The following is a 22,904-nucleotide window of genomic DNA, read 5'->3' as shown; positions in this document are numbered from 1 at the left end:
TGAATAGGGTTTATCAGAACTCATAGACCATTTTCTTTTCACCCTCACCTACAGCATAGGTTATCCTCATAAATAGGTGCTTGGTTATATTTTGTGATTAGTTCTTTGTTGGCTTTGTTTATGTAATATAAACTTGTGCTGTTATATTTGGAAATAAAAGTTCTTCTGATTTGATTGCCAGCTGCTGAGGAGCTTGATATGGAAAATGAATTTTTATTACCACCTGTTTTTGGAGAAGAATATGAAGAACAGCCTAGACCTCGATCTAAAAAAAAGGTATAAATTAATAGTATTTTTGCATTCAACTATGATCTCTGTGTAGCGGTATCTCTTTAGGTATGGAGCAAGGATATAGTGATCCACAGTTGTGCCTGAGACCATGGGAAGACTTTTTCCCCCTAGATTTAAAAAGGCTTTAAGAGTTAAAGTCTTTATTACTTCATTTCTAAGTAATAAAAATGTCTAGATATACTTGTAACTTTATAGAAGAGTTGAATATCATTGCCATTTAATTTTCCTTTATAATTTTATCCTGACAAAAGGTTGACATTGTTGCTAAAAAAAGTAAACAATTCTTTCACAAGAATTGAGACTGTTTTCTAGGGATCTGTTTTTTCCACTATTATTTCTGATGAGACTAATCTGTGAGGTTGAGATAACACAGTTTATAATATTTGATCTTTTTTAAGCGTGTCAGCACATGCAAAGACATGCTGAACAGTTTAATTGTTCAGGTAGATCAAATCTACATGTATTAACAGTTGTGATTTTTAAAAATACTTTATCAACAACTTTATATATTTCTGATTTGCAATATAAAGCAAGACCAAAAGAAAAAATAAAAGGATGACTTTCACAAATTTCCCCACAAAGAAAGAAAAGACTGAAAAAGGAGTGAGTACCTGCAGTAGGATGAAGTTGGGCTCCTGTTTGACACCATATAAAAATTAACTCAAAAATGAGTAACAGACCTAAATATAAGAACTAAAATTATGAAACTTTTAAAACAGGCCTAAATCTTTATTATCTTGGGTTAGGCATAGTTCTTCGATACAACACCAAAAGTATAAGAAATAGCAGGAAAAAATAGGTGAATTAGGTGTACTACATCAAAATTTAAAACTTTTATACAGCAAATAATGCCATCATGACAGTGAAAGGAGCTGAGTGGTCATTCCCCATAAATTGGAAATCTTGGGAAGTTCAATTTCTCTCTTACATTAATATTTAGAATCCTTTTCAGATTACTTATTAATTATGTCTTACATTTAATTATTTTCTTATCAGTGACTGTCACAGCAGAAGTTAAAATGATTTTGTTATACAAAGTGGTTTATGTAGAAATACAGCATTCCTGGAGATATATTTCAAGTAACTATTCTCAGATTCTGGAATACCAATCAGTTCTAAGCGTATATATTTCTCTTTTGATTTACATTTGTTGAGAGATGACTTACATAAAGTCATGAAACAATTTAGGCTTTTTTAAAAAAAGATTTTACAATGGTGTTTTACTAATAGGGAGCCAAGAGAAAAGCTGTATCAGGATACCAGTCTCATGATGATAGTTCTGACAATTCAGAATGCACCTTTCCTTTCAAATATACGTATGGTGTAAATGCATGGAAACACTGGGTCAAAACTAGGCAACTTGATGAAGATCTTCTGGTATTAGATGAGCTAAAATCTCGTAAGTGTTCTGATTTTGTTTCTTCTTGCATCGTATTTCAAATCATGATTTTTGTTATTAACTATACCTTTACTTTTAAAAAAACATAAATGCGGCTGACAGTATTTTAAGTACATTTAAATATAACTTTTGTTTTACTTTAAAATTCTTATATAGTATAAATCAATTTCAGAAAGTTTCTTAATCTCGAGTAAATAATAACAATTTTTCTTTCTTTTTAGCTAAATCAGTAAAGTTAAAAGAGGATCTGCTCTCTCACACCACAGCTGAGCTTAACTATGGGTTAGCCCATTTTGTCAATGAGATCCGTCGGCCAAATGGAGAGAGTTATGCACCTGACAGCATCTATTATCTTTGCCTTGGAATACAGGAGGTTAGTAATTTGATGGCTACGTTTGAATATAATGTTAATAAGCAAGGTTGTTGTAGTAGTTTTGGAAAAGAAAAATGTTAATGTGTCAGGAATATTAAGGGCAGCTTTATGGAACATAATGATTTCTTGGCTTGCCAAGACAAAAAATAATTTACTCTATTTGAAAATACTAGGATATTATAAAGGATTTTCTTAGCTAATTTGTATATAGGTCTTTCTGTTATAATGAGGTATGTTCCTAAAAATCCTCAAGTTCTTCAAAACTACTGTACTATAACCAAAAAGAATTCATGTGAAAAATGGAGTTAGGGTCAGGCGACTTAAACTCATGCATCTTTTGTAACAACCTAACAAAGCTGTATATTTGTTACCATGTATATGATAATCAGGATGGCTTCATTTCCTCTTTACAATTGCATATAAATGAATTAACATTCTGAGGCATGATCTGTATATGAATATATAGATCCATGCTGATATACGTGTAAATAGAAAAATGGGTTCCTTTGCAAATAGCGGGTCTGTTTCAGTTGTACACTTCTCATGTTTCTAAGTTCTTAAATAGGGTATTTACTCTTTAATTCTTTGGGATCATAAAAGGAGATAATTCTTTGGGTTTTTAGATCAACTTAAACCACATATCTGTGAGTCATGAGTGAGTCTATTTTCCATAGTAAACATAAAGATCAACTTGTAATTCTGAACAGATTGTTCGGGTTTGAGCCCAGGATCTTGCTTGACATCCTATGTATTTTTAGCTGTGGTAAATGATAGAAGGAGATCTTTTTTTTTTTTTTTTTTTAAAGATTTTATTTTTATTATTTATTTGACAGAGAGACACAGCGAGAGAGGGAACCACAAGCAGGGGGAGTGGGAGAGGGAGAAGCAGGCTCCCCGCAGAGCAGGGAGCCCGATGTGGGACTCGATCCCAGGACCCTGGGATCATGACCTGAGCCGAAGGCAGTCGCTTAACCAACTGAGCCACCCAGGCGCCCAGGAGATCTTTTTATGTAGAGCTTTGTTTATAGGCCCAGAATTTAGTGTTATGCTGCTAACAGGTGGTAGAAACTGAAATAAATTACTCAGAAAATTAGAATTGTCTTAATTTTTATTTTACTTATACTATCTTTAGGATAGAAATTTGCCTAAGATTATATAAGTGGTAGTGGGGAAATAACACATGGCTATAAATTACTGTATGTTCAAAGGCCATCACATATTTTACAGTAACAACCTAAAAAGTATATAGTAGATTTTACTTTTTTTATTTTTTGATAGATTTTACTTTTTTTATATTTTGATAGATTTATATGTACCTTGAGCCTCATGTTTAGTTGGCAGTAATAGGTCCACCATTCCAAATCCCCAAATCCCTGAAAACTAGAGATTTTACTCTTTAGATTTTCACAAAAACTAATTTGATAGTAACTTGTCAAGTTACTATTTATTATACTTTGTTTGATTATCCACAGAATATTAACTATATAATTCACTAAAGGATTGTTAATGTTTCTAAACAAACATAGGGTTCTTCCTTAGACCACTCTAGGAATATTATGTATATACATAATAAGTATATACATGCCCTATATTTTCTCTGTAGAATCCAAAAAATTAAGAATTCTAAAATATATCTGGACTCAGTGGTTCTAACTCAGGGTTTATAGACCTATCTATGTTTTCCCCCCTTTTTATTATACCTAGTAATAAAAAAGAGTAGAAATAGCAGGTGCCAGGTGTAGGTGAAAACATCTCAAGCATCAGAATAAGTTATTTATTACATATAAATCCTCTTCAGAGCAAATAGGAGCTGGGTCTTATTCTTTGTGTCTTGTACCATGCTGTCCATATGGTGTAGGCACTCATTGACCTGTGTAATTGTCAATGACTAGTACACAGTAGACCGATCTATCCAGTATTCCATTGCTTTTTACTGTGTGTACTTACTTAAGATGGTGGAACAGTCTTTTTTTTAAAAAATGTTTATATCATCATCTTAGAAATAGTTCTGTTGTCTAGATCAATCATTTGTAAAAATGTTGAAGAGCACACTAGGGTTCTGCCAGATTAACTCAGCAGGAAGGAAAGAGATTGAGTTGTAGGATATGTTTTTCGTTCTTTTAAGACTTTTTAAAAATTCAAGTTAGTACGCATGTAGTGTATTATTAGTTTCAGGGATAGAATTTAGTGATTCATCAGTTGAATGTAACATCCAGTGCTCATTGCATCAAAAAGGACAGTCTCCTCCTTAATGCCCATCACCCAATTACCCCATACCTCCATGTACCTTCCCTCCAGCAACCCTCAGTTTGTTCCCTATATTTAAGAGTCTCTTATGGTTTGCCTCCCTCTCTGTTTTGATCTTATTTTATTTTTCCTTCCCTTCCCCTATGTTCATCTGTTTTGTTTCTTAAATTCCACATATGAGTGAAATCATACAGTATTTGTTTTTCTCTGACTTATTTCACTTAACATAAAACGCTCTAGTTCCATCCACATTGTTGCAGATGGCAAGATTTCATTCTTTTTGATGACTGAGTAATATTCCATTGTATATATACACCACATCTTCTTTATCCATATTTTGCTATTGTGGGTAGCGCAGCTATAAGTAATTGGGGTGCATGTGCCCCTTCGAGTCACTATTTTTTTATCTTTTCTTTTTTTTAAGATTTTTATTTATTTATTTGACGGAGAGAGAGAGATAGCGAGAGAGGGAACACAAGCAGGGGGAGTGGGAGAGGGAGAAGCAGGCTTCCCACCGAGCAGGGAGCCCAATGCGGGCCTCAGTCCCAGGACCCTGAGATCATGACCTGAGCCGAAGGCAGATGCTTTAACAAGTGAGCCACCTAGGCGCCCCTATTTTTATATCCTTTGGATAAATACCTAGTAGTGTAATTGCTGGGTTGTAGGGTAGTTCTATTTTTAACTTTTTGAGGATCCTCCATACTGTTTTCCAGGGTGGCTGCACAGTTTTCTTTCCCACCAACAGTGTAAGAGGGTTCCCCTTTCTTCACATCCTTGCCAACATCTGTTGTTTTCTAAGTTGTTCATTTTAGCCATTCTGACAGGTGTGAGGTGGTATCTCATTTTGGTTTTGATTTGTGTTTCCCTGATGATGAGTGATGAGAATTTTTTCATGTGTCTGTCAGCCATTTGTATGTCTTCTTTGGAGAAATGTCTGTTCATGTCTTCTGCCCATTTCTTGACTGGATTATTTGTTCTTTGGTTGTTGAGTTTCATAAGTTTTTTGTTTTTAAAGATTTTATTTATTTATTTGCCAGAGAGAGAGAGAGAGGGAGAGTACAAGCAGGGGGAGTGGCAGCCAGAGGGAGAAGCAGGCTCCCCGCTAAGCAAGGAGCCCGATGTGGGACTCGATCCCAGGACCCTGAGATCATGACCTGAGCCAAAGGCAGACGCTTAACCATCTGAGCCACCCAGGTGCCCCGAGTTTGATAAGTTCTTTATAGATTTTGGATACTAGCCCTTTATCTGATATGTCATTAGCAAATATATTCTCCCATTCTGTGGGTTGCCTTTTCATTTTGTTGATTGTTTCTTTTGCTGTGCAGAGCATTTTATCTTGATGAAGTCCCAATAGTTCATTTTTGCTTTTGTTTCCCTTGCCTCTGAGATGTGTCTAATAAGTTCTTACAGCCAACATCAGAGACGTTGCTTGTGTTGTCCTCTACGATTTTGATGGATTCCTGTCTCACATTTAGCATTTTCATCCATTTTGAATTCATTTTTTGTGTGGTGTAAGAAAGTTGTCCAGTTTCATTCTTCTGCATGTGGCCATCCAGTTTTCCCAATGCCATTTGTTGAAGAGATTGTCTTCTTAACAGTTGAGGGTCCATTTCTGGGTTCTCTATTCTGTTCCACTGATCTATGAGTCAGTTTTTATGCCAGTCCCATACTGTCTTGATGACAGCTTTATTTTTTTTTTAAGATATTATTTACTTATTTGAGAGAGAGAGAGAGCATGAGCAAGGGGGAGGGGCAGAGGGAGAGGGAGAAGCAGACCCCCTGCTGAGCAGAGAGCCAGACATGGGGCTCAATCCCAGGACCCTGGGATCATGACCTGAGCTGAAGGCAGATGCTTAACCAACTGAGCCACCCAGCGCCCCTGATTACAGCTTTAATAGTACAGCTTGAACTCCAATTGTGATGCCTCCAGTTTTGGTTCTCTTTTCCACATTACTTTGGCTATTTGGGGTCTTTTCTGGCTCCATAAGTTTTAGAATTGTTTGTTCCAGCTCTGTGAAAAGTGCTGGTGTTGTTTGATAGGGATTGCATTGAATATGTAGATTGCTTTGGGTAGCATAGACATTTTAACAATACTTGTTCTTCTAATCCATAGGTATCGAATGTTTTTCCATTTCTTTGTGTTTTCCTCAACTTCTTTCACAAGTGTTCTATAGTTTTCAGAGTACAGATCTTTTACCTATTTGGTTAGGTTTAATCCTAGTTATTTTATGGTTTTTGGTGCAATTGTAAATGGGATCGATTCCTTGATTTCTCTTTCTGCTGCTTCATTATTGGTGTATAGAAATCCTACAGACTTCTGTGCATTGATCTTGCCACTTTGCTGAATCCTATATCAGTTCTAGCAAATTTTTGGTGGAGTCTTTCAGGTTTTCTACAGAGTATCATGTTGTATGTGAAGAGTGAAAGTTTGACTTCTTCCTTGCCAATTGGGTTGCATTTTATTTCTTTTTCTTGTCTGATTGCTGAGGCTAGGACTTCCAGTATTATGTTGAACAACAGTACGGAGAGTGGACTTCCCTGTCGTGTTCCTGACCTTAGGGGAAAAAATCTGTTTTTCCCAATTGAAGATGATATTAGCTGTGAGTCTTTCGTGTGTGGCCTTTATGATGTAGAGGTATTTTCCTTCTGTCCCTACTTTCTTGAGGATTTTTATCAAGAAAAGATGCTGTATTTTGTCAAATGCTTTTTCTGCATCTCAACCAACTGAGCTACCCAGGTGCCCCGATGTTTTCAGTTTAATTTGCTTCCCTTTTTTTTTTTAATTCTTCTTTAATTTCCTGGTTGACCCATTCATTCTTTAGTAGGAAGTTCTTTAACTTCCATGTATTTGTGGTCTTTCCAAACTTTTTCTTGTGATTGACTTCAAGTTTCATAGCATTGTGGTCTGAAAGTATGCATGGTTTGATCTCAGTCTTTTTGTACCAGTTGAGACTTGATTTGTGACCCAGTTTGTGATCTATTCTGGAGAATGTTCCATGTGCACTCAAAAAGAATGTGTATTCCGCTGCTTTAGGATGAAATGTTCTGAATATATCTATTTAAGTCCATATGGCCCATTTAGTCATTTAAAGCCCTTGTTTCCCATTGATCTGCTTAAGTTATCTGTCCTTTGCTGTGAGTGGGGTGTTAAAGTCTCCTATTGTTATTATATTATTATCAGTGAGTTTCTTTATTTTGTTATTAATTGGTTTATATATTCAGCTGCTCCCAACTTGGGAGCATACATATTTACAATTGTTCGATCTTCTTGTTGGATAAACCCCTTTATTATGCTATAGTGTTTTTCTTCATCTCTTATTACAGTCTTTGGTTTAAAATCTAGTTTGTCTGATATATAAGGATGGCTACTCCAGCTTTCTTTTGATGTCCATTAACATGGTAAATGGTTGTCTGGCCCCTCACTTTCAATCTGGAGGTGTCTTTGGGTCTAAAATGATTCTCTTGTATGCTTACAAGAGATGGGTCTTGTTTTTTAATCCATTCTGATACCCTGTGTCTTTTGATTGGAGCATTTATTCCATTTACATTCAGAGTAATTATCGAAAGATAAGAATTTAGTGCCATTGTATTACCTGTAAAGTTCCTGTTCCTGTAGATTGACTGTGTTCCTTTCTAGTCTTTGTTACTTTTGGTCTCTTTTCCCCACTGAAAAGGTCCCCTTTAATATTTCTTGCAGAGCTGGTTTAGTGGTCACAAAGTCCTTTAGTTTCTGTCTTGGAAACTCTATCTCTTCTTCTATTCTGAATGTCAGCCTTGCTGGATAAAGTATTCTAGGCTGCATGTTTTTCCCATTTAGCAGGTTGAATATATCATGCCACTGCTTTCTGGCTTGCTAGGTCTCTGTGAACAGGCCTGCTCTAGCCTTATGTGTCTACCTTTATAGGTTAAGGATCTTTTTTTCCCTAGCTGCTTTCAGACTTCTATCTTTATATTTTTCAAGTTTCACAATGGTATGTCATGATGTTGACCTGTTTTTGTTGATTTTGAGGGGAGTTCTCTGTGCCTCTTGGACTTGAATGCCTGTTTACTTCCCCAGATTAGGGAAGTTCTGAGGTATAATTTGTTCAAATAAACCCTCTGTCCCTTTTCCCCACTCTTCTCTGGGACTCCTGTGATATGGGTATTATTTCGCTTATTGGAGCCCCCAAGTTTACCTTCGTGATCTAATAGTTTTCTTTCCCTTTTCTTTTCAGCTTCATTATTTTCCATAATTTTATCTTCGATATCACCTCTTCTGTCCTATTCTCTACTCTGCTCCTTCAGTCCTCATTGTGATTATATTCTGTCTGTTTGCATCTCAGTTGTAGGACCCCCCCCCCCCCCCCCCCCCCCGGAGCCATGGTTTCTCTGGTGTCTTCTATGCTTTTTTCAAGTCCAGCTAGTCGTCTTAGGACTGTTGATCTAAATTTTTGCTCAGATATATTGTTTATATCTATTTTGAGCAAGTCCCGGGCTGTGACATCTTCCTGATCTTTCTTTTGTGGAGAATTCCTCTGTCTTGTCATTTTGGCTAAGTTTCTATCTTGTGTGTTATGAAAGCTTGTTATGTCTCTTGCACCTGAGAGTAATGTATTAAAAAGAGGTCATACACTGTCCAGGGCCTGGTACTTTAGGAAGTGTTTCTGGTGTATGGTGTGTGCACTCTGCTGTTGGACTTTGGCTATGCTTTCCCACTGGTCAGTCCTGTGCAGAGTTCCTCCTTTCTTGCAGCGGGGAGTGTTTGAACCTTTATCTAGGTGTGCTTTGATTTGTTTGTTGAAAAAAGCATGGAAAAAAGGAAAGAAAGGAAAGAAAAGAGGAAAAAACCAGAAAAGCCTGCTCCACGAAAAAGAGAAAAGGAAAAAGAACGAAAAAAAACCAATCAAAAAAATTACTATAAGCCTGATTTCAAAGAAAAAGGAGAAAAAATAAAGAGAAAAGAAAAAAAGATGCCTGATTTCAAAAAAAGAGAGAGAGAGAGAAAAGGAAATGAAAAAAAAGTAACAAGCAAAAAACTATAAGCCTGATTCCAGTGGGGGGGAAAAATACAGCCTGGTCCTATTTCCACCACAACTGAAGGGGATGCTTTGAAGCACTATATGACCAGTAGCTTGGTGCATGTGGTGTGCTGCCTGTGTTGCTCTTCTGGGGGAGATCCTCGCTGTGCTGGCTTGGAGTCAGTCTTGCCCTGTTAAAAGAAGTATGTGCCAGGCACATGGGGGCAGGGTTTGATGTAAGTGGCTCCCACCTCCACTGGGGGCCACTGTGTTGCTCTCTGAAGTCTGAACATGTTGGTAGAGAGGCTAAACTGATGCCACCCCACTCTCTTGTCCCCCGACAGAGGATCTCACACCCCCTGCTGTTTGGGAAGCCCTCACAGAAAAGTGAGGGCCCTCAGTGAACCTGGCGCCCAGCTCTCCTGCTTTTTATCTTTGGCACAGATGGTATTCAAAACTCTAAATCTCCTGCATTTTATCTTTGGCACGTGACTGGGATTCAAAACTCCAAAAAAAAATTTTTTTAAATTTTATTTATTTGTTGGGGGGGGAGAGAGAACACACGGGGGTGAGGGGGAGCCACAGGCAGAGGGAGAAGCAGGCTCCCTGCTGAGCAAGGAGCCCATGCAGTACTCAATCCCAGGACCCTGGGATCATGACCTGAGCTGAAGGCGGATGCTTAATGGACTGAGCCTCCCAGGCGTTCCCAAAACTCCAAATCTTAAAGGAGCTGGTACTGCTCAGATCCGCTCCCTCCTCCAGATTAAAGCATCGCTGTGCTCTGACTAGTGCCTTTTGTCCCAGAAAAACAGTCCCCTACCTGCACAGTATGTGGAATCTATGGTGTGTCACTGTGAAAAACAACAACTAGGTTACCCACCCTCTGTGCGCACCTTTGTCCCCTGCCAGTGAAAGGCCGTTTGCTGGCGCCTGCAGGGTCTTTTGTCCTTGGAGAGGCAATAAACCCTCTTCCAAATGTACTCCACGAAGGGGAACGATCTCTCCCAATGCGGTAGGAGATCCCTACACCACTTGTGCGTACTCCCAGGCCAGAAACTTCCTTTTCTCCAGGAGCGCACTTCCAAAACCTCAGAGCTTGAGCTTCATTCACTGTTTGCAAAAAACCTGCATCACTCAGTTTCCCTGGTTCTCCAGTCTGTGGTCTGAAAGGTTTTCTTGTGTGAATCCTATGCCACACTTTCTCAACCACTCTCTCCCTCTCTCCCTTTTCTCTCCCTGAAGAAAGGGTTTCCATCCCTCCGGGGCATGGCAACTTTTCTCTCCCCCAGTTTACTTCCACATTCCTTGCACCTACCATGCTATCTCCTTCCAACCATGGAGATCCTTCTTCCAATCTTCAGCTTGATTTCCTGGGTGTTCCAAGTGATCTGACTTCAGTACAGCTGTGTTTGAGGGACAAGAAAAGCCTAGGGTCCCCCTACTTCTCTGCCATCTGAACTCCTCCCTTTTTATTCGAGTTTTAATCCAACTGTACTTTTTGGTATGTTTTGGGGTTCTGTATAAAATTTCATTTAAAAATGGCTTCTGTAAGGAGGCCTGGGTGGCTCAGTCGTTAAGCGTCTGCCTTCGGCTCGGGTCATGATCCCAGGGTCCTGGGATCGAGTCCCGCATCAGGCTCCCTGCTCAGTGGGAAGCCTGCTTCTCCCTCTTCCACTCCCCCTGCTTGTGTTCCCTCTCTTGCTGTATCTCTCTCTGTCAAATAAATAAAATCTTAAAAAAAAAATTAAAAAAAAATGGCTTCTGTAGAAATTCAGCTTAAAAACCAGTGTCGCATAATATAACTTCAAATTATAGTGTAATAAAAGACAACATAATGGGGAGGGGTCTCTGTCCTACCCATCTCTATTCCACCTGGTTCACCTCCCTAAAGTCAAATAGTCTTTCCTCTGTTAGTTGTTTCCTCTGACATAACTTGCATGTAGAAATACAATTGATTTTTGTTTATTCATCTTATAGTCTGTGTATACCAATTCACTATTAGTTCTAGTACATGCTGTCTTCTTTTTTCTTAGAAATTTCTGCATATATAATCATGTTGTCTATGAATAAAGACGGTTTTACCTCGTTCTTTCTTATCTGCATGTCTTCTTTTTCTTGTCTTACTACATTGGTTAGGGATCTCAGGCCTCCTCCTGCCTCCCAACATTTAGATGCAAGTAATAAGAGTGGGAAGTAGCCCAGCGCCGAATCCCCGCCCCGCGGTGGGGCGCGGGAAATGTGGCGTACGGAAGACCCACTCCCCAGCGCCGCTCGTGGGGGGCCCAAGTAATAAGAGTGGAAACCCTTACCTTGTTTCTAATTCTTGGGGGAGGGTTCTCCACCATTAAGTATGATGTTGCCTGTAGGTTTTTTGTATTTTCCTGTTACCAGGTCAAGGAAGTTCTCTTCTGTTCCTAACCACCCCCCTTTTTTTCTTCCAAATTTTTATTTAAGTTCTATCTTCCAAATTTTTATTTAAGTTCTAATTAATATTGCTGAGAGTTTTTATCATAAATCGTTATTGAATTTTGTCAGCTGCTTTTTCTGCATCTACTGAGACAATCATATGGTTTTTCTCCCTTATTCTACTAATGATGGCATATCAGTTTTCAGATATTAAATCAACCTTGAATTCCTGAGAGGGACTCCATTTGATAATGATATATCATCCTTTTTTATATGGCTGAATAGACTTGCTAATTTACTGTTAGTGACTTTGCAGATGTTCATGGAGGATACTAGTCCATGTCTTTCCCTGGCTTTGGTATTGGGATAATACCACTGGCCTCATTGAATGAATTGGGAAGTGTTCCTTCCTCCTAGTTTCTGAAAGAATTTGTGGGAATTGGTATTATTGGTATTATTCCTTCCTTAAGAATTGGCTGCCTTCCTTATAACCCGGTACAGGAAGTTGAATCTCTGGATTCCTTCTTCTTGAATGGATTATGTAAATATTAGAACTCCAATTACTGTTAGAGGTTTTAGAGCTAAATGGATTGCATAATGAACGATTATGTCTTTAAGTTGGTTCAATTTTTTTTAATGTAAAATAAATATAAAACTTAACCGTCTTAATTGTTTCTAAGTGTACAAGTCAGTGGTATTAAGTACATTTGTAATTCTGTGCAAACATTACCACCACCCATCCTGATAATTCTTCATCTTGCAAAACTGAAACTTTTTACCCATTAGACAATAACTCCTCATTCTCCCCTCTCTCAGCCCCTGGCAACCACCATTCTGTTTTCTGTCTCTATAAGTTTGACTAGTCTAGGTATTTTGTATAAGTGAAATCATACAGTATTACTGTTTTTGTGACTGGTTTATTGCACATAGCATAATGTCCTCAAAGTTTATCCCTTTTGTAGCATATGTCAGAATTTCCTCCTGTTTTATTTTTTTTATTTTTTTATTTTTATTTTTTAAGATTTTATTTATTCATTTGAAACAGAGAGATACAGAGAGAGAGCGAGAGCATGAGCAGGGGAGAGGCAGAGGGCGAGGGAGAAGCAGGCTCCCCGCCGAGTCAGGGGCCAGACGTGGGGCTCAATCCCGGGACCCCGGGATCATGACCTGAGCCGAAGGCAGATGCTTAACCATCTGAGCCACCCAGGCACCCCCCTCCTGTTTTCAAACAGGTTCTCCATGTACTAAAAAATGTTTCATCAAAAAAACTTGTAACTGCTGAACTCTTCACTTTAAAAATGGTTAAGATGATAGATTTTTCTGTTTTTTTTTTTTTTTTAATATAATTGAAGTTTTTCTGTTTTTGTTTTTTTTTACTATTCTCAATATTGGACATATTTTCACAGACTTGATTTAATTTTGTAAAAGACTGTATGGTATTTATAAGCAGCTTTAAAAATAATCCTAAAACTCAGTGTAAAGATAAGCTATCTAAAATATACTTTCTGGAAATCATTGCTGTTTAATGTTACTTCAAGGATGTGTACAGAAATAGAAGCTATTTTTGGAAGGGTGTGCATATTTATCTGTTGCGTTTATTAATTTTGTTCACATCTGACAATAAAAATAAGATAATGTTGAAGTATGATTTTCTTTGATTATGTTTAGGGAAGGAATAACATCTTTATTTGTGAGGACTAAGTCTTATGAATATATGTAGGTAAATATGTAGCCACTTCTGTATTGTGTATTTGAGAAGTTAAATGTAATTAATGGATGTTTAACTGGGTACTGTATGAAAGGGGAGCATAGCATTTTCTTTTTTCTCCCTCACAAACAAAATAGCTGATTTTCCCCTTAGGCAATATAAGGAATAATGATTATTGTTAAAAAAGAAAATTATATGAAATCCCACAATCATGATTGTTCTTTTATCCACTATCTTACGCAAGTGGTTGCCCCTCACACCAAATGTATTGTCAGTGGAATTGTGGATACCCTTTTCCTGAATTCTCCCTACCTCATCACGTTTAGCTAGATGTGTATGCTTCTTTGTGTTTTTTTATGAACATGGCAAAAAAGATATAGTAGTTTGTCAACTAAGAACATGGAGGCATATTAATCACTTTTGTACTATAGTTTCCTTCCCTCTGTTTCCCAGTACATTGTGGCAGTCACTCTAAATCAGTGGAACAGGCTTAACTGTATTATATTTCATATGACATTTACTTTAGTCATTTCAACAATGATGAGCATTCCCTTTGTTTCCTAAAATTTTGCTATTATAGATAAACAATGTATATCTTTCTTCCCTTTCTTCCCCAAAGCTTACATAATTATCCTAAAGAATTGGTGCTTCTATTTCTATGAGATAAGATTTCTGAAAGGGTATTATTATTGGATCATAAGGAAAGCATATTTTTTACTTTGAAAGATATCACCAGATTGCTTTCCAAAAGGATTGAGAATCTTTTTATATTTGTTGGCCATTCGAATTTGCTTTTATGTGAATTTCCCCTTTATCTGTTGGGTTGTTTAATCTCTTTCCGTTTGTGAGAATTCCTTGTTTATTCTACGTAATTATTCTCATTTTCTAAAAATTTGTCCAAGATTTCTTATTTGGAGGGATTATTATTTTCCTTTCTTAAAAAAGAGTTAGAACTCCATTTACTCAATTAAAAAATACAGTAAACTCACTTATGTCTTATTAATTTGAGTTCAGTATAAATGGTTTTTTTGGTAGTTAAATTCTATTAAAATACATACATTTTAAAACATAAATCTTTCTTTGATTCAGAAGGGCCTTAAGAATTTACCTTATTTTTCATAGCAGTGGTGTAATACATTCAGAGTTTTGTTAATCCTTATTTCATTGGTTTCTTCAGGAAGTATTAGTTAAGTGCTTATTGTATGCTGAACTCTGAACATTGGAGTAGATATTGGAGATTACTTTTGACTGTTTACTGCTCTCTGCGCACTGTGCTAACTGCTTGGCATGTCATTTAATCCTCTCAACAACCTTACTATTATTCTCACCATTTTTTGGTGATGAAGGGAAGTTAAGTAGCTCACCCAAGGTTACATAGCTTATACATTTGAATCTGGTAAGCAGTTTGACTTAAAAGCCTTATTTATGCTCTGCTCAAGGATTTGAAATACATAAACAAATGGTATTTAAACAGCATTGTTCTCATGGTATGGTATGTTGGTGGCACAGAGGTGGGACTAATTGATTCTAAGGATGTAATCTGAAAATAGAACAGTGGTGAAGACCTTTAAACTGAGCTTTGAAATAGATATAGAAATTCTAGGCAGGAAGGATGAAGGAAGAACAATGGCATTCCAAGAAGAGAGAAAAATGTATACCAGGGTACAGTTTTCCAGGAACTACTTGGCATGGCTAGAATGTGGAGTGTGAAGTGTAGAGAGCTTTGGGGGTGGATAAAGTAGGTAAGAGTCAATATAGCAAAGGGCCTGTGTTCATTGATAAAATGTTTAGACTTCATCTTTTATCCAGGGTGAAACATGAAAAGATTTTAAGCATTTTTAAAGATCATACTCAATATTTTTTTCTTGGAGGTGTTTTTTCTTGCAGTTGAGGGTTAGAATAATATTATTGAAACACCAGGGCTGCTGATTTGTAGCTAAATTAATGATGGGTTATGTTTACATTGTTTTTTTGTTTGTTTGTTTTTAAAGATTTCTTTATTTTAGGGAGAACATGCTTGTGTGTGAATGTAGGGGGAGGGGCAGAGAGAGAGGTAGAGAGAATCTCAAGCAGACTCCCCACTGAGGGCGGTGTCCAACATAGCACTCAGTCTCAGAACCCTGAGATCATGACCTGAGCCAAAATCAAGAGTCAGATGCTTAACTGACAGCCACCCAGGTACCCCCCGTGAGGATAATTTTTTATTAAGATTGCTATTCTTTAGACAGGCCTTGCCCATCAGAGAGTTTTCTCCAGGGTTACTTTCTAGAAGGTGCTGCTGTCTTTGATGGCTTCTCCTTTGCTTTTTTTTTTTTTTTTTTTTTAAAGATTTTATTTATTTATTAGAGAGAGAGACAGCGAGAGAGGGAACACAAGCAGGGGGAGTGGGAGAGGGAGAGGTGGGCTTCCCGGGGCTCGATCCCAGGACCCTGGGACCTGAGCCAAAGGCAGACACTTAACGACTGAGCCACCCAGGCGCCCCATGGGACTGCCTTTAATGGAAGAAACAACCATAATACAGTATCTATTCGCATACTACAGCAGCAGCTCAGAAAGTATTGTCATTCCTTCTATAACAATAAGAGCAGCGGATCTTTTAATTCATCAGGGATTGCCAAAGAAGCCTCTTCAGAAGGACTGAGTGTTGGCACATCATTTAGGAGCTACTTGTAGTAGAGCTGAGTTGAGAACCTAATTTTTGGCTTGTTATTGTTAAGGTTCTGAATGTACATAGAAAGTGCTTTCCCCTTGTTGCTTGACTTATAGTTGAAAATTATTTCAGGATCACTTCCCTCTTTTTTTTTTTTTTTTTTTATTATGTATGCTGCTTTATGTTAAGAACAAAAGATACAAATTACTGTTCCAAACATGGGGATTTCACTTTTGTGATTGTTTTATATAATGTGCACTAAGTTTACATTTTAAAAATAATCTAGGAGCCGTACTTAAAAGAAACTATTTGTGGGGGTGCCTGGGTGGTTCAGTTGGTTAAGTATACAACTCTTGATCTCAGCTCAGGTCTTGATCTCAGGCTGGTGAGTTCAAGCCCTGAGTTGAGCTCCCTCCTAGGCGTGGAGCCTACTTAAAAAACAACAATACTTAAAAAACAAAACAAAACTATAGTCTCATTAAATAGGTTGAATTGATTGTATTTTAACCAATTAGTGCTAAAATCATAACATTGAGAATTTCCAGATTAGGAAATGGTAGAATTCCTGCTCTCTGACTAACCCAAAAGCAGGGGAGGGATCTGACATTGTTACTTCATTGATTGCCAGGCACTTGGTTTGCATCCTATTTGAAAGGCATTAGTTAGGAATTTTTGTTCCGCCATTTTGAAATAATACTGGTCATTCTTCCTTCTGACTAGTAGGACTAATGTTAGATCAGTTCAGATGAATGATATGCTAGTCTGATTTTTGATAAGTACATGGTGTATATATATAGATATATATATAGAGAGAGAGAGAGAGTCTTTAAAAACATTTTTTTATTTAAAGATTTTATTAGAGAAAGAGCGCGCATGCACAAGTGGGGGAAGGGGCAAAGGGAGAGGGAGACGCAGACTCGCTGCTGAGCAGGGAGCCCCTACATGGGGCTTGATCCCAGGACCCTGAGATCATGACCTGAGTCCAGGCAGATGCTTAACTGACTGAGCCACCCAAGCACCCGAGTACATGGTATATTTTTTTTCATCCTTTTACTTTTCATTTATCTGTGTTTGCCTATTTAAAATAGGTGTCTTGGGCTCCTCACTGGCTCAGTTGGAAGAGTATGCAACTCTTGATCTCGGGCTTGTGAGTTCAAACCCCATCTTGGATGTAGAGATTACTTTAAAAAAAAAACAACATAAAAAAAAAGTAGGTGTCTTGTAAGCAGCATATTGTTGGGCCTGGCTTTTTTTTTTTTAATTTTTATTTTTTTTTAATTTTAATCCAATTGACCAATCTTGTCTTGCTGTGTTAAGACCAACAAACTTTTTTTTCCCCTTTTAATAAAGGACCAGATAGTAAATGTTTTATTCGGTCTTTGTGGGCCACACCACCCATTCAGCTCTGCCATTGTAGTATGAAAGCGGACTTGGGTAGTATGCAAATGTCAATCGTGTCTGTGTTTCAAGAAAACTTTATTGACAAAAATAGGCAGTGGGTCAGATTTGGCTCGAGGACTCTAGTTTGCCACCTGGCTTAGACCTTTTACACTCAGTGTAGTCACAGCTAACATTCTGTCCTCCTGGTTGTTTTGTATTTGTTACATCTGTTCTTTGTGGGGTTTTTTGTTTTGTTTTTCTTTCTCTGCTTTCTTTTGAATTAGTTACTTTTCTATGATTCTGTTTTATCTCCACTATTGGTTTATTTATGCCTCTTAAGTTTTTCTGTAGTGGTTGCCCTAGGATTTATAATATGCATCTTCAGTTCATTATCTACCCTCAAAAATTATTGTACCTCTTTATGTATAGTGTATGAACCTTACAATAGTGTAAGTTGCCCAACTCATGCCTCCCACTCTTTGTGCTATTATTGTCATACATTTTACTTTTGTGTTATTTTATTTTTAGATTACATTGGAGATGGACTTTGCAAACTTTAGTGTTTAAATCATTCTTTAACAACCCTCCCTGTTAAGGTTTGTCATAGTAAGTTTATTAGAGTCATAAATTTGTATGACACACAGGAGTTAAAGAGAAGCAATAAGTGATGAATAAGTATTCGCCTAACAAAGAGTGCTAGGAGAGATCGTCAGACAGCTACAGAATAACATTTCATCCCATCTCTACCATTCAGAATTTTTCTTTAATCATTAATAATTTAATTACTCTTAACTAGAAAGTCTAATTTTGTTTTCTCCATATGCCACATAATGAACATTGGAGCCAAATATTCTGTTTTTATCTGACAGACTGAAGATTTCTCCTAGTTCTTATATTCTGGATTCTTGGGTGTGTATTTCAGCTTTGTGTTTTTTAGGCAGCAGAGTAATTGGTAGCTTTGATTGTTAATGATTTCTAGATACATGGATAAAGCCAGTAATCTCCCATGTTGTATTAGTGTGCCTATTTATCATAAACGTAAGATTTCTTTCTTTCTTAAGACATACAGAATATAAGTAATATGTTCACTAATAATTAGCTGGTTTTCCTTCAAGAAACTTTTTTTTAATTGCAGTACTTGTGTGGTAGTAACCGAAAAGACAACATATTTATTGATCCAGGATACCAAACATTTGAGCAAGAATTGAATAAAATACTCCGAAGTTGGCAACCCAGCATACTTCCAGATGGTAATGCTCTTTTATTTTTTATTTTTTTAAAAGATTTATTAATTTATTTTAGAGTGTGCATGCGTGAGTGCATGCGAGTCGGGGGAAGGGGCAGAGAGAGAGGGAAAGAGAATCCCAAGCAGACGCTCCGCTGAGTCTAGAGCCCGATGCAGAACTCCATCTCATGACCCTTCATGAGATCATGACCTGAGCTGAAATCAGGAGTCAGATGCTTAACCAACTGAGCCACCCAGGTGACCAGGTAATGCCTTGTAAATAAAAGTGTTGCTAACTTGCTACTGGGATTTTTATTTTTACAGATAATATATTAAAAATAATTAGGAAATAATTTAAATTAGCATATTTTTCAGTGTACTTATTCATGAACTCATCTGTTCATCTTTTGTTGAATTAGAAATGAATGTAGTTGATAACTACTGTTTATGAAGAAATCTGTAATAAATGTGACGTATTTTCTCTGGAGTAAGACCCTGGATGTTTATTTCTTAAGCCCTCCAGGGGATATTGTGATACAAATTTCTCTAAGAAATCTGTTTTAGATGTGTGAAGAAAACATGTTTGTGAATGGAAATCACCTATTTTTTTCAGGAATTCTGCAGATTTTAATTCCTTTCTGACCATTGTGTGCTTGTCCTACAGAAGAACAGAAGCAAACATCTAGTCCCTTACTCCAGAGATGCTAGTTCCATAGTCTGGTGTGTTCCCTAGCCTCTTTTGTTAAAGAGCTGCATAGGTAATTCTGAAATTCATTCCAGTTTTAACCTGGTGTGAATGGAGGATTGAAATAGGTTTGTTCTTGAATTAACTTTATTTTTTCTAGATGGCTAAATGAAAAGTGTTTTATTCATTGTAATTCTTTAAAAATATTTCTCTCTATTTAAGGGTCAATATTTTCTCGAGTCGAAGAAGATTATCTCTGGAGGATAAAACAACTAGGATCGCATTCTCCAGTAGCTCTTCTGAATACCCTGTTCTACTTTAACACTAAGTATTTTGGCCTGAAAACAGTGGAACAACACTTAAGACTTTCCTTTGGCACTGTATTTAGGCACTGGAAAAAAAATCCTTTAACAATGGAAAACAAAGCATGTCTTCGATACCAAGTGTCTTCCTTATGTGGAACAGATAATGAAGGTAGTGTGACATTTTTATTTTTTGGATCGTCTGTGGCAGGGATAGCCAAACTTTGCCTTAGTAAAGACTATATTGGGTCACTTGACTTGTTAAGAATCTAAGGACTGCCATTTTCATAAAGTAAGACAGCTTATATCTTCTTAAAACATCTTAGTTCATTTTGTTTGAAAAATTGTGAATTACCAGAAGCCACATATTTGTTACAATAGATACTAAGAGTGAATAATACTATCTTTCTTCAAGATTGGTCTTAAGAAGTTTATGTAATTTTTATTTTTTTAGATAAAATTACTACTGGAAAAAGAAAACATGAAGATGATGAGCCAGTATTTGAACAAATTGAAAATACAGCCAATCCTTCTAGATGTCCTGTGAAAATGTTTGAATGCTACTTGTCTAAAAGGTAAGTGTTAATGATATTTAATTTTTTAAATGGTAGTGTAGGTTAGTTAGGTTAGGTAGTATAGGTTAGTTGCCTTGAATTTAACATTACCAAGAGGTGACTTTTTTTTACTGACCTTTTTTTAGATTTTTTCTCTCTCTTCTCACATCTAATGTTTGTAGTCTCATTATTATAAAATACCCAGCTTATACTTAATATTTTAGGATTCAAGCATATGTTAAGAAATTGTCCACTAATGAAATTACTACTTACTATTGTCATCTTTTAAATTACAGCAATCCCAGTGATTATATAAAGCATAGGGCACAAGCTTTTTTATAAAGAATCAGATGGTAAACATTTTAGGCTTTTTTGGGCTATAGAGCCTCTGCTGTAGCTACTCCATTCTGCTATTAAGCGAGAAAGCAGCCATATACTATATATAAATAAATGGTCATATAGTATTTATTTATTTATAGTATATAGTTTTATTGTGCTATAAAATTTGACACAAACAAGTGACGAGCTATAACTTGCCCACCCCCCTGGTGAAAATGTATGTTCAAAGGTAGAATGGATAGGTGGAGATGAAAATGAAGTACTTACATTTAAGAGAAAATGTTCCTTTAAGAAGGTCTAAAAGATACAGTGTTCTAAAAGTACATTACTTTTCAACAATACTAACCACTTTCCCCCCTCAATCTAATACCAACAGACATTTTAGAAAATTTAAACCATGAGATGTTTAGAGATCATAAATTTTATGCTTGTCCATTGCTTTATATATGTATCCTTTAGTTTTCAAAGGGTTAGTATGAACCAAGTATATTATCTCATGTAAAGTTTTATAAATTATAATTAGGCCACCCGGTTAGTTCTTAAGAATTCATAAAAGCAGTGGCGTCATCTATAGGTAATAGTAATATTTCTGACAGTGGTTTGGGGTGGCCCTGTTTGGCTGCAACAGTGTCAGATCTTCCAGTGGTAGTAACTATTAATTGGAAATCCCTATCTTACTATTATCTTCTTCATATTTTAAAAGTTAAAATTTCTATTGTATAATGTTAGTAGGTAATTTTATGAGCTACCATATTTCATCAATTTTAAGACACATTTTTCAGATTTTACTATCTCTGAAACTGGGATGCATGTTAATGATTGATACCTCTTAAAATTATAATTGGCAGCATTTTACTTGGTTAGTGGCAATATTAAAATAATGATTAAAAATATTGTTTCTGTTGAAGGTGTTTTGGATTCAGTGAAATACAGAGTTTAAATTATGGTGGGAAAATAATCTTTCATCACAGAAATTAACTTTCAAAATATCTTAATGATAGAGTATTTAATGTAAGTAATGAGATCTCGTCAGACCACATAATATTGTTAGTAGTCACGGAATTATTCTTGGAAGAAGAAAAGAAAGTTGTGGGGAATTTTGTATATATACCATGAAATTGACTTTCTCCTTTCTCCCAAAGTCCACAGAATCTTAATCAGAGAATGGATGTTTTTTATTTGCAACCAGAATGCTCTAGTTCTGCAGATAGTCCTGTCTGGTACACATCTACTTCACTGGACCGAAACACCTTGGAAAATATGCTTGTACGGGTTCTTTTAGTAAAAGATATTTATGATAAAGACAATTATGAACTGGATGAAGACACAGACTAAAAAGGAACGTTTCAGAAGCAATCGGGATAAAACAGCATTAGATAGTCATGCTGCTAGATCTTTATTATGGAAAACATTTCAAGTTTACTCCTTCTGTTTTGAGTTTTGTAGCAGTGTACCCACACTGGGTATTACCATGTAAATAATCTGTGAGTGAAAGTTGCCATTATTCTATGTAGTGGTTTTAGGATACTTAACAAATACATTCAAATTCTTTTTTTATTATTATTTATTTGATTAGGTATGTTTGTAACTTTTTACATTACAAAATACGAATGAGAATGTGCCATGTATAATTTTTTTCTTGTAGTAAGAAACATCCATATTGCACAACTCTACTGTTGCAAGGCTTCCTTGAAAGGAGGCTCTTTTACTGGGTTCTTGACCAGATGGTTGTGTATGGGTAGCACTACTAAAAGTTTAGAACTTGCAGTGTCTTTCAGAATTTTTAAAATAAACTGTAAACTAATAGGCTGGGTTTTTTGTTTTGTTTTTTGGGGGTTTTGTTTGTTTTGTTTTGTTTTACGTTTCAGTTACTGAAGCCTTACAAGGTTATGTAGAGAGATACCATCTTCTGTACCAAAAATAGACAAGAGAATGCTGTCAATATTGGTGTACTGTAATGTGAATCTATACTGGTGAAAACAACTTTTTGTTCCCCTTATTAAAACCTTAGTGTCCTTTTCTCATTTGTGGCTTTCTGCATCACCCTAGTCAATAATATATATATATATATATATATATATATATATATGTATGTATGTATATATAGGTATGTATATGTGTGTGTGTATATATATATATATATATATATGTGAAGAATGATGTTGAAAACATGATCATTGAGACATTTTCTTTCTAAAAATGTCCAATGAAAGTACAGAATTCTGTTTTCTATGCCAACCATAAGTATTCAAAATCCCATTCATTTATAGAAGTTTGATTTTTCTTTTTCCCCCCCTTAAAGATACAGATCATATTGCAGTATCTGAGTAGTACTCTAAAACTACCAA

General features: G+C 36.4%; 1 protein-coding gene across 3 annotated transcripts in view; it reads left to right on the top strand.

Annotated features, from left to right (window-relative positions):
- The window catches only part of ZMYM2 (zinc finger MYM-type containing 2), a 77,918-nt gene extending 55,342 nt beyond the window's left edge, over positions 1-22,576 (top strand). For all 3 annotated transcript variants that reach the window (XM_078070601.1, XM_078070600.1, XM_036097173.2), the window contains 7 exons: positions 182-276; positions 1,522-1,690; positions 1,912-2,063; positions 18,587-18,701; positions 19,584-19,835; positions 20,118-20,238; positions 21,699-22,576. In XM_078070601.1, the coding sequence (XP_077926727.1) occupies positions 182-276; positions 1,522-1,690; positions 1,912-2,063; positions 18,587-18,701; positions 19,584-19,835; positions 20,118-20,238; positions 21,699-21,891 (1,097 nt within the window). In that variant the 3' untranslated portion in view covers positions 21,892-22,576. The remainder of the gene's footprint in view (positions 1-181; positions 277-1,521; positions 1,691-1,911; positions 2,064-18,586; positions 18,702-19,583; positions 19,836-20,117; positions 20,239-21,698) is intronic.
- Positions 22,577-22,904: the final 328 nt, after the last annotated feature.

The sequence above is a fragment of the Halichoerus grypus genome, chromosome 4, assembly GCF_964656455.1.
Source record: "Halichoerus grypus chromosome 4, mHalGry1.hap1.1, whole genome shotgun sequence".
NCBI lineage: Eukaryota > Metazoa > Chordata > Mammalia > Carnivora > Phocidae > Halichoerus > Halichoerus grypus.
The sequence above is the reverse complement of the archived record's forward strand: the minus strand, read 5'-3'. Positions and strand labels throughout refer to the sequence as shown.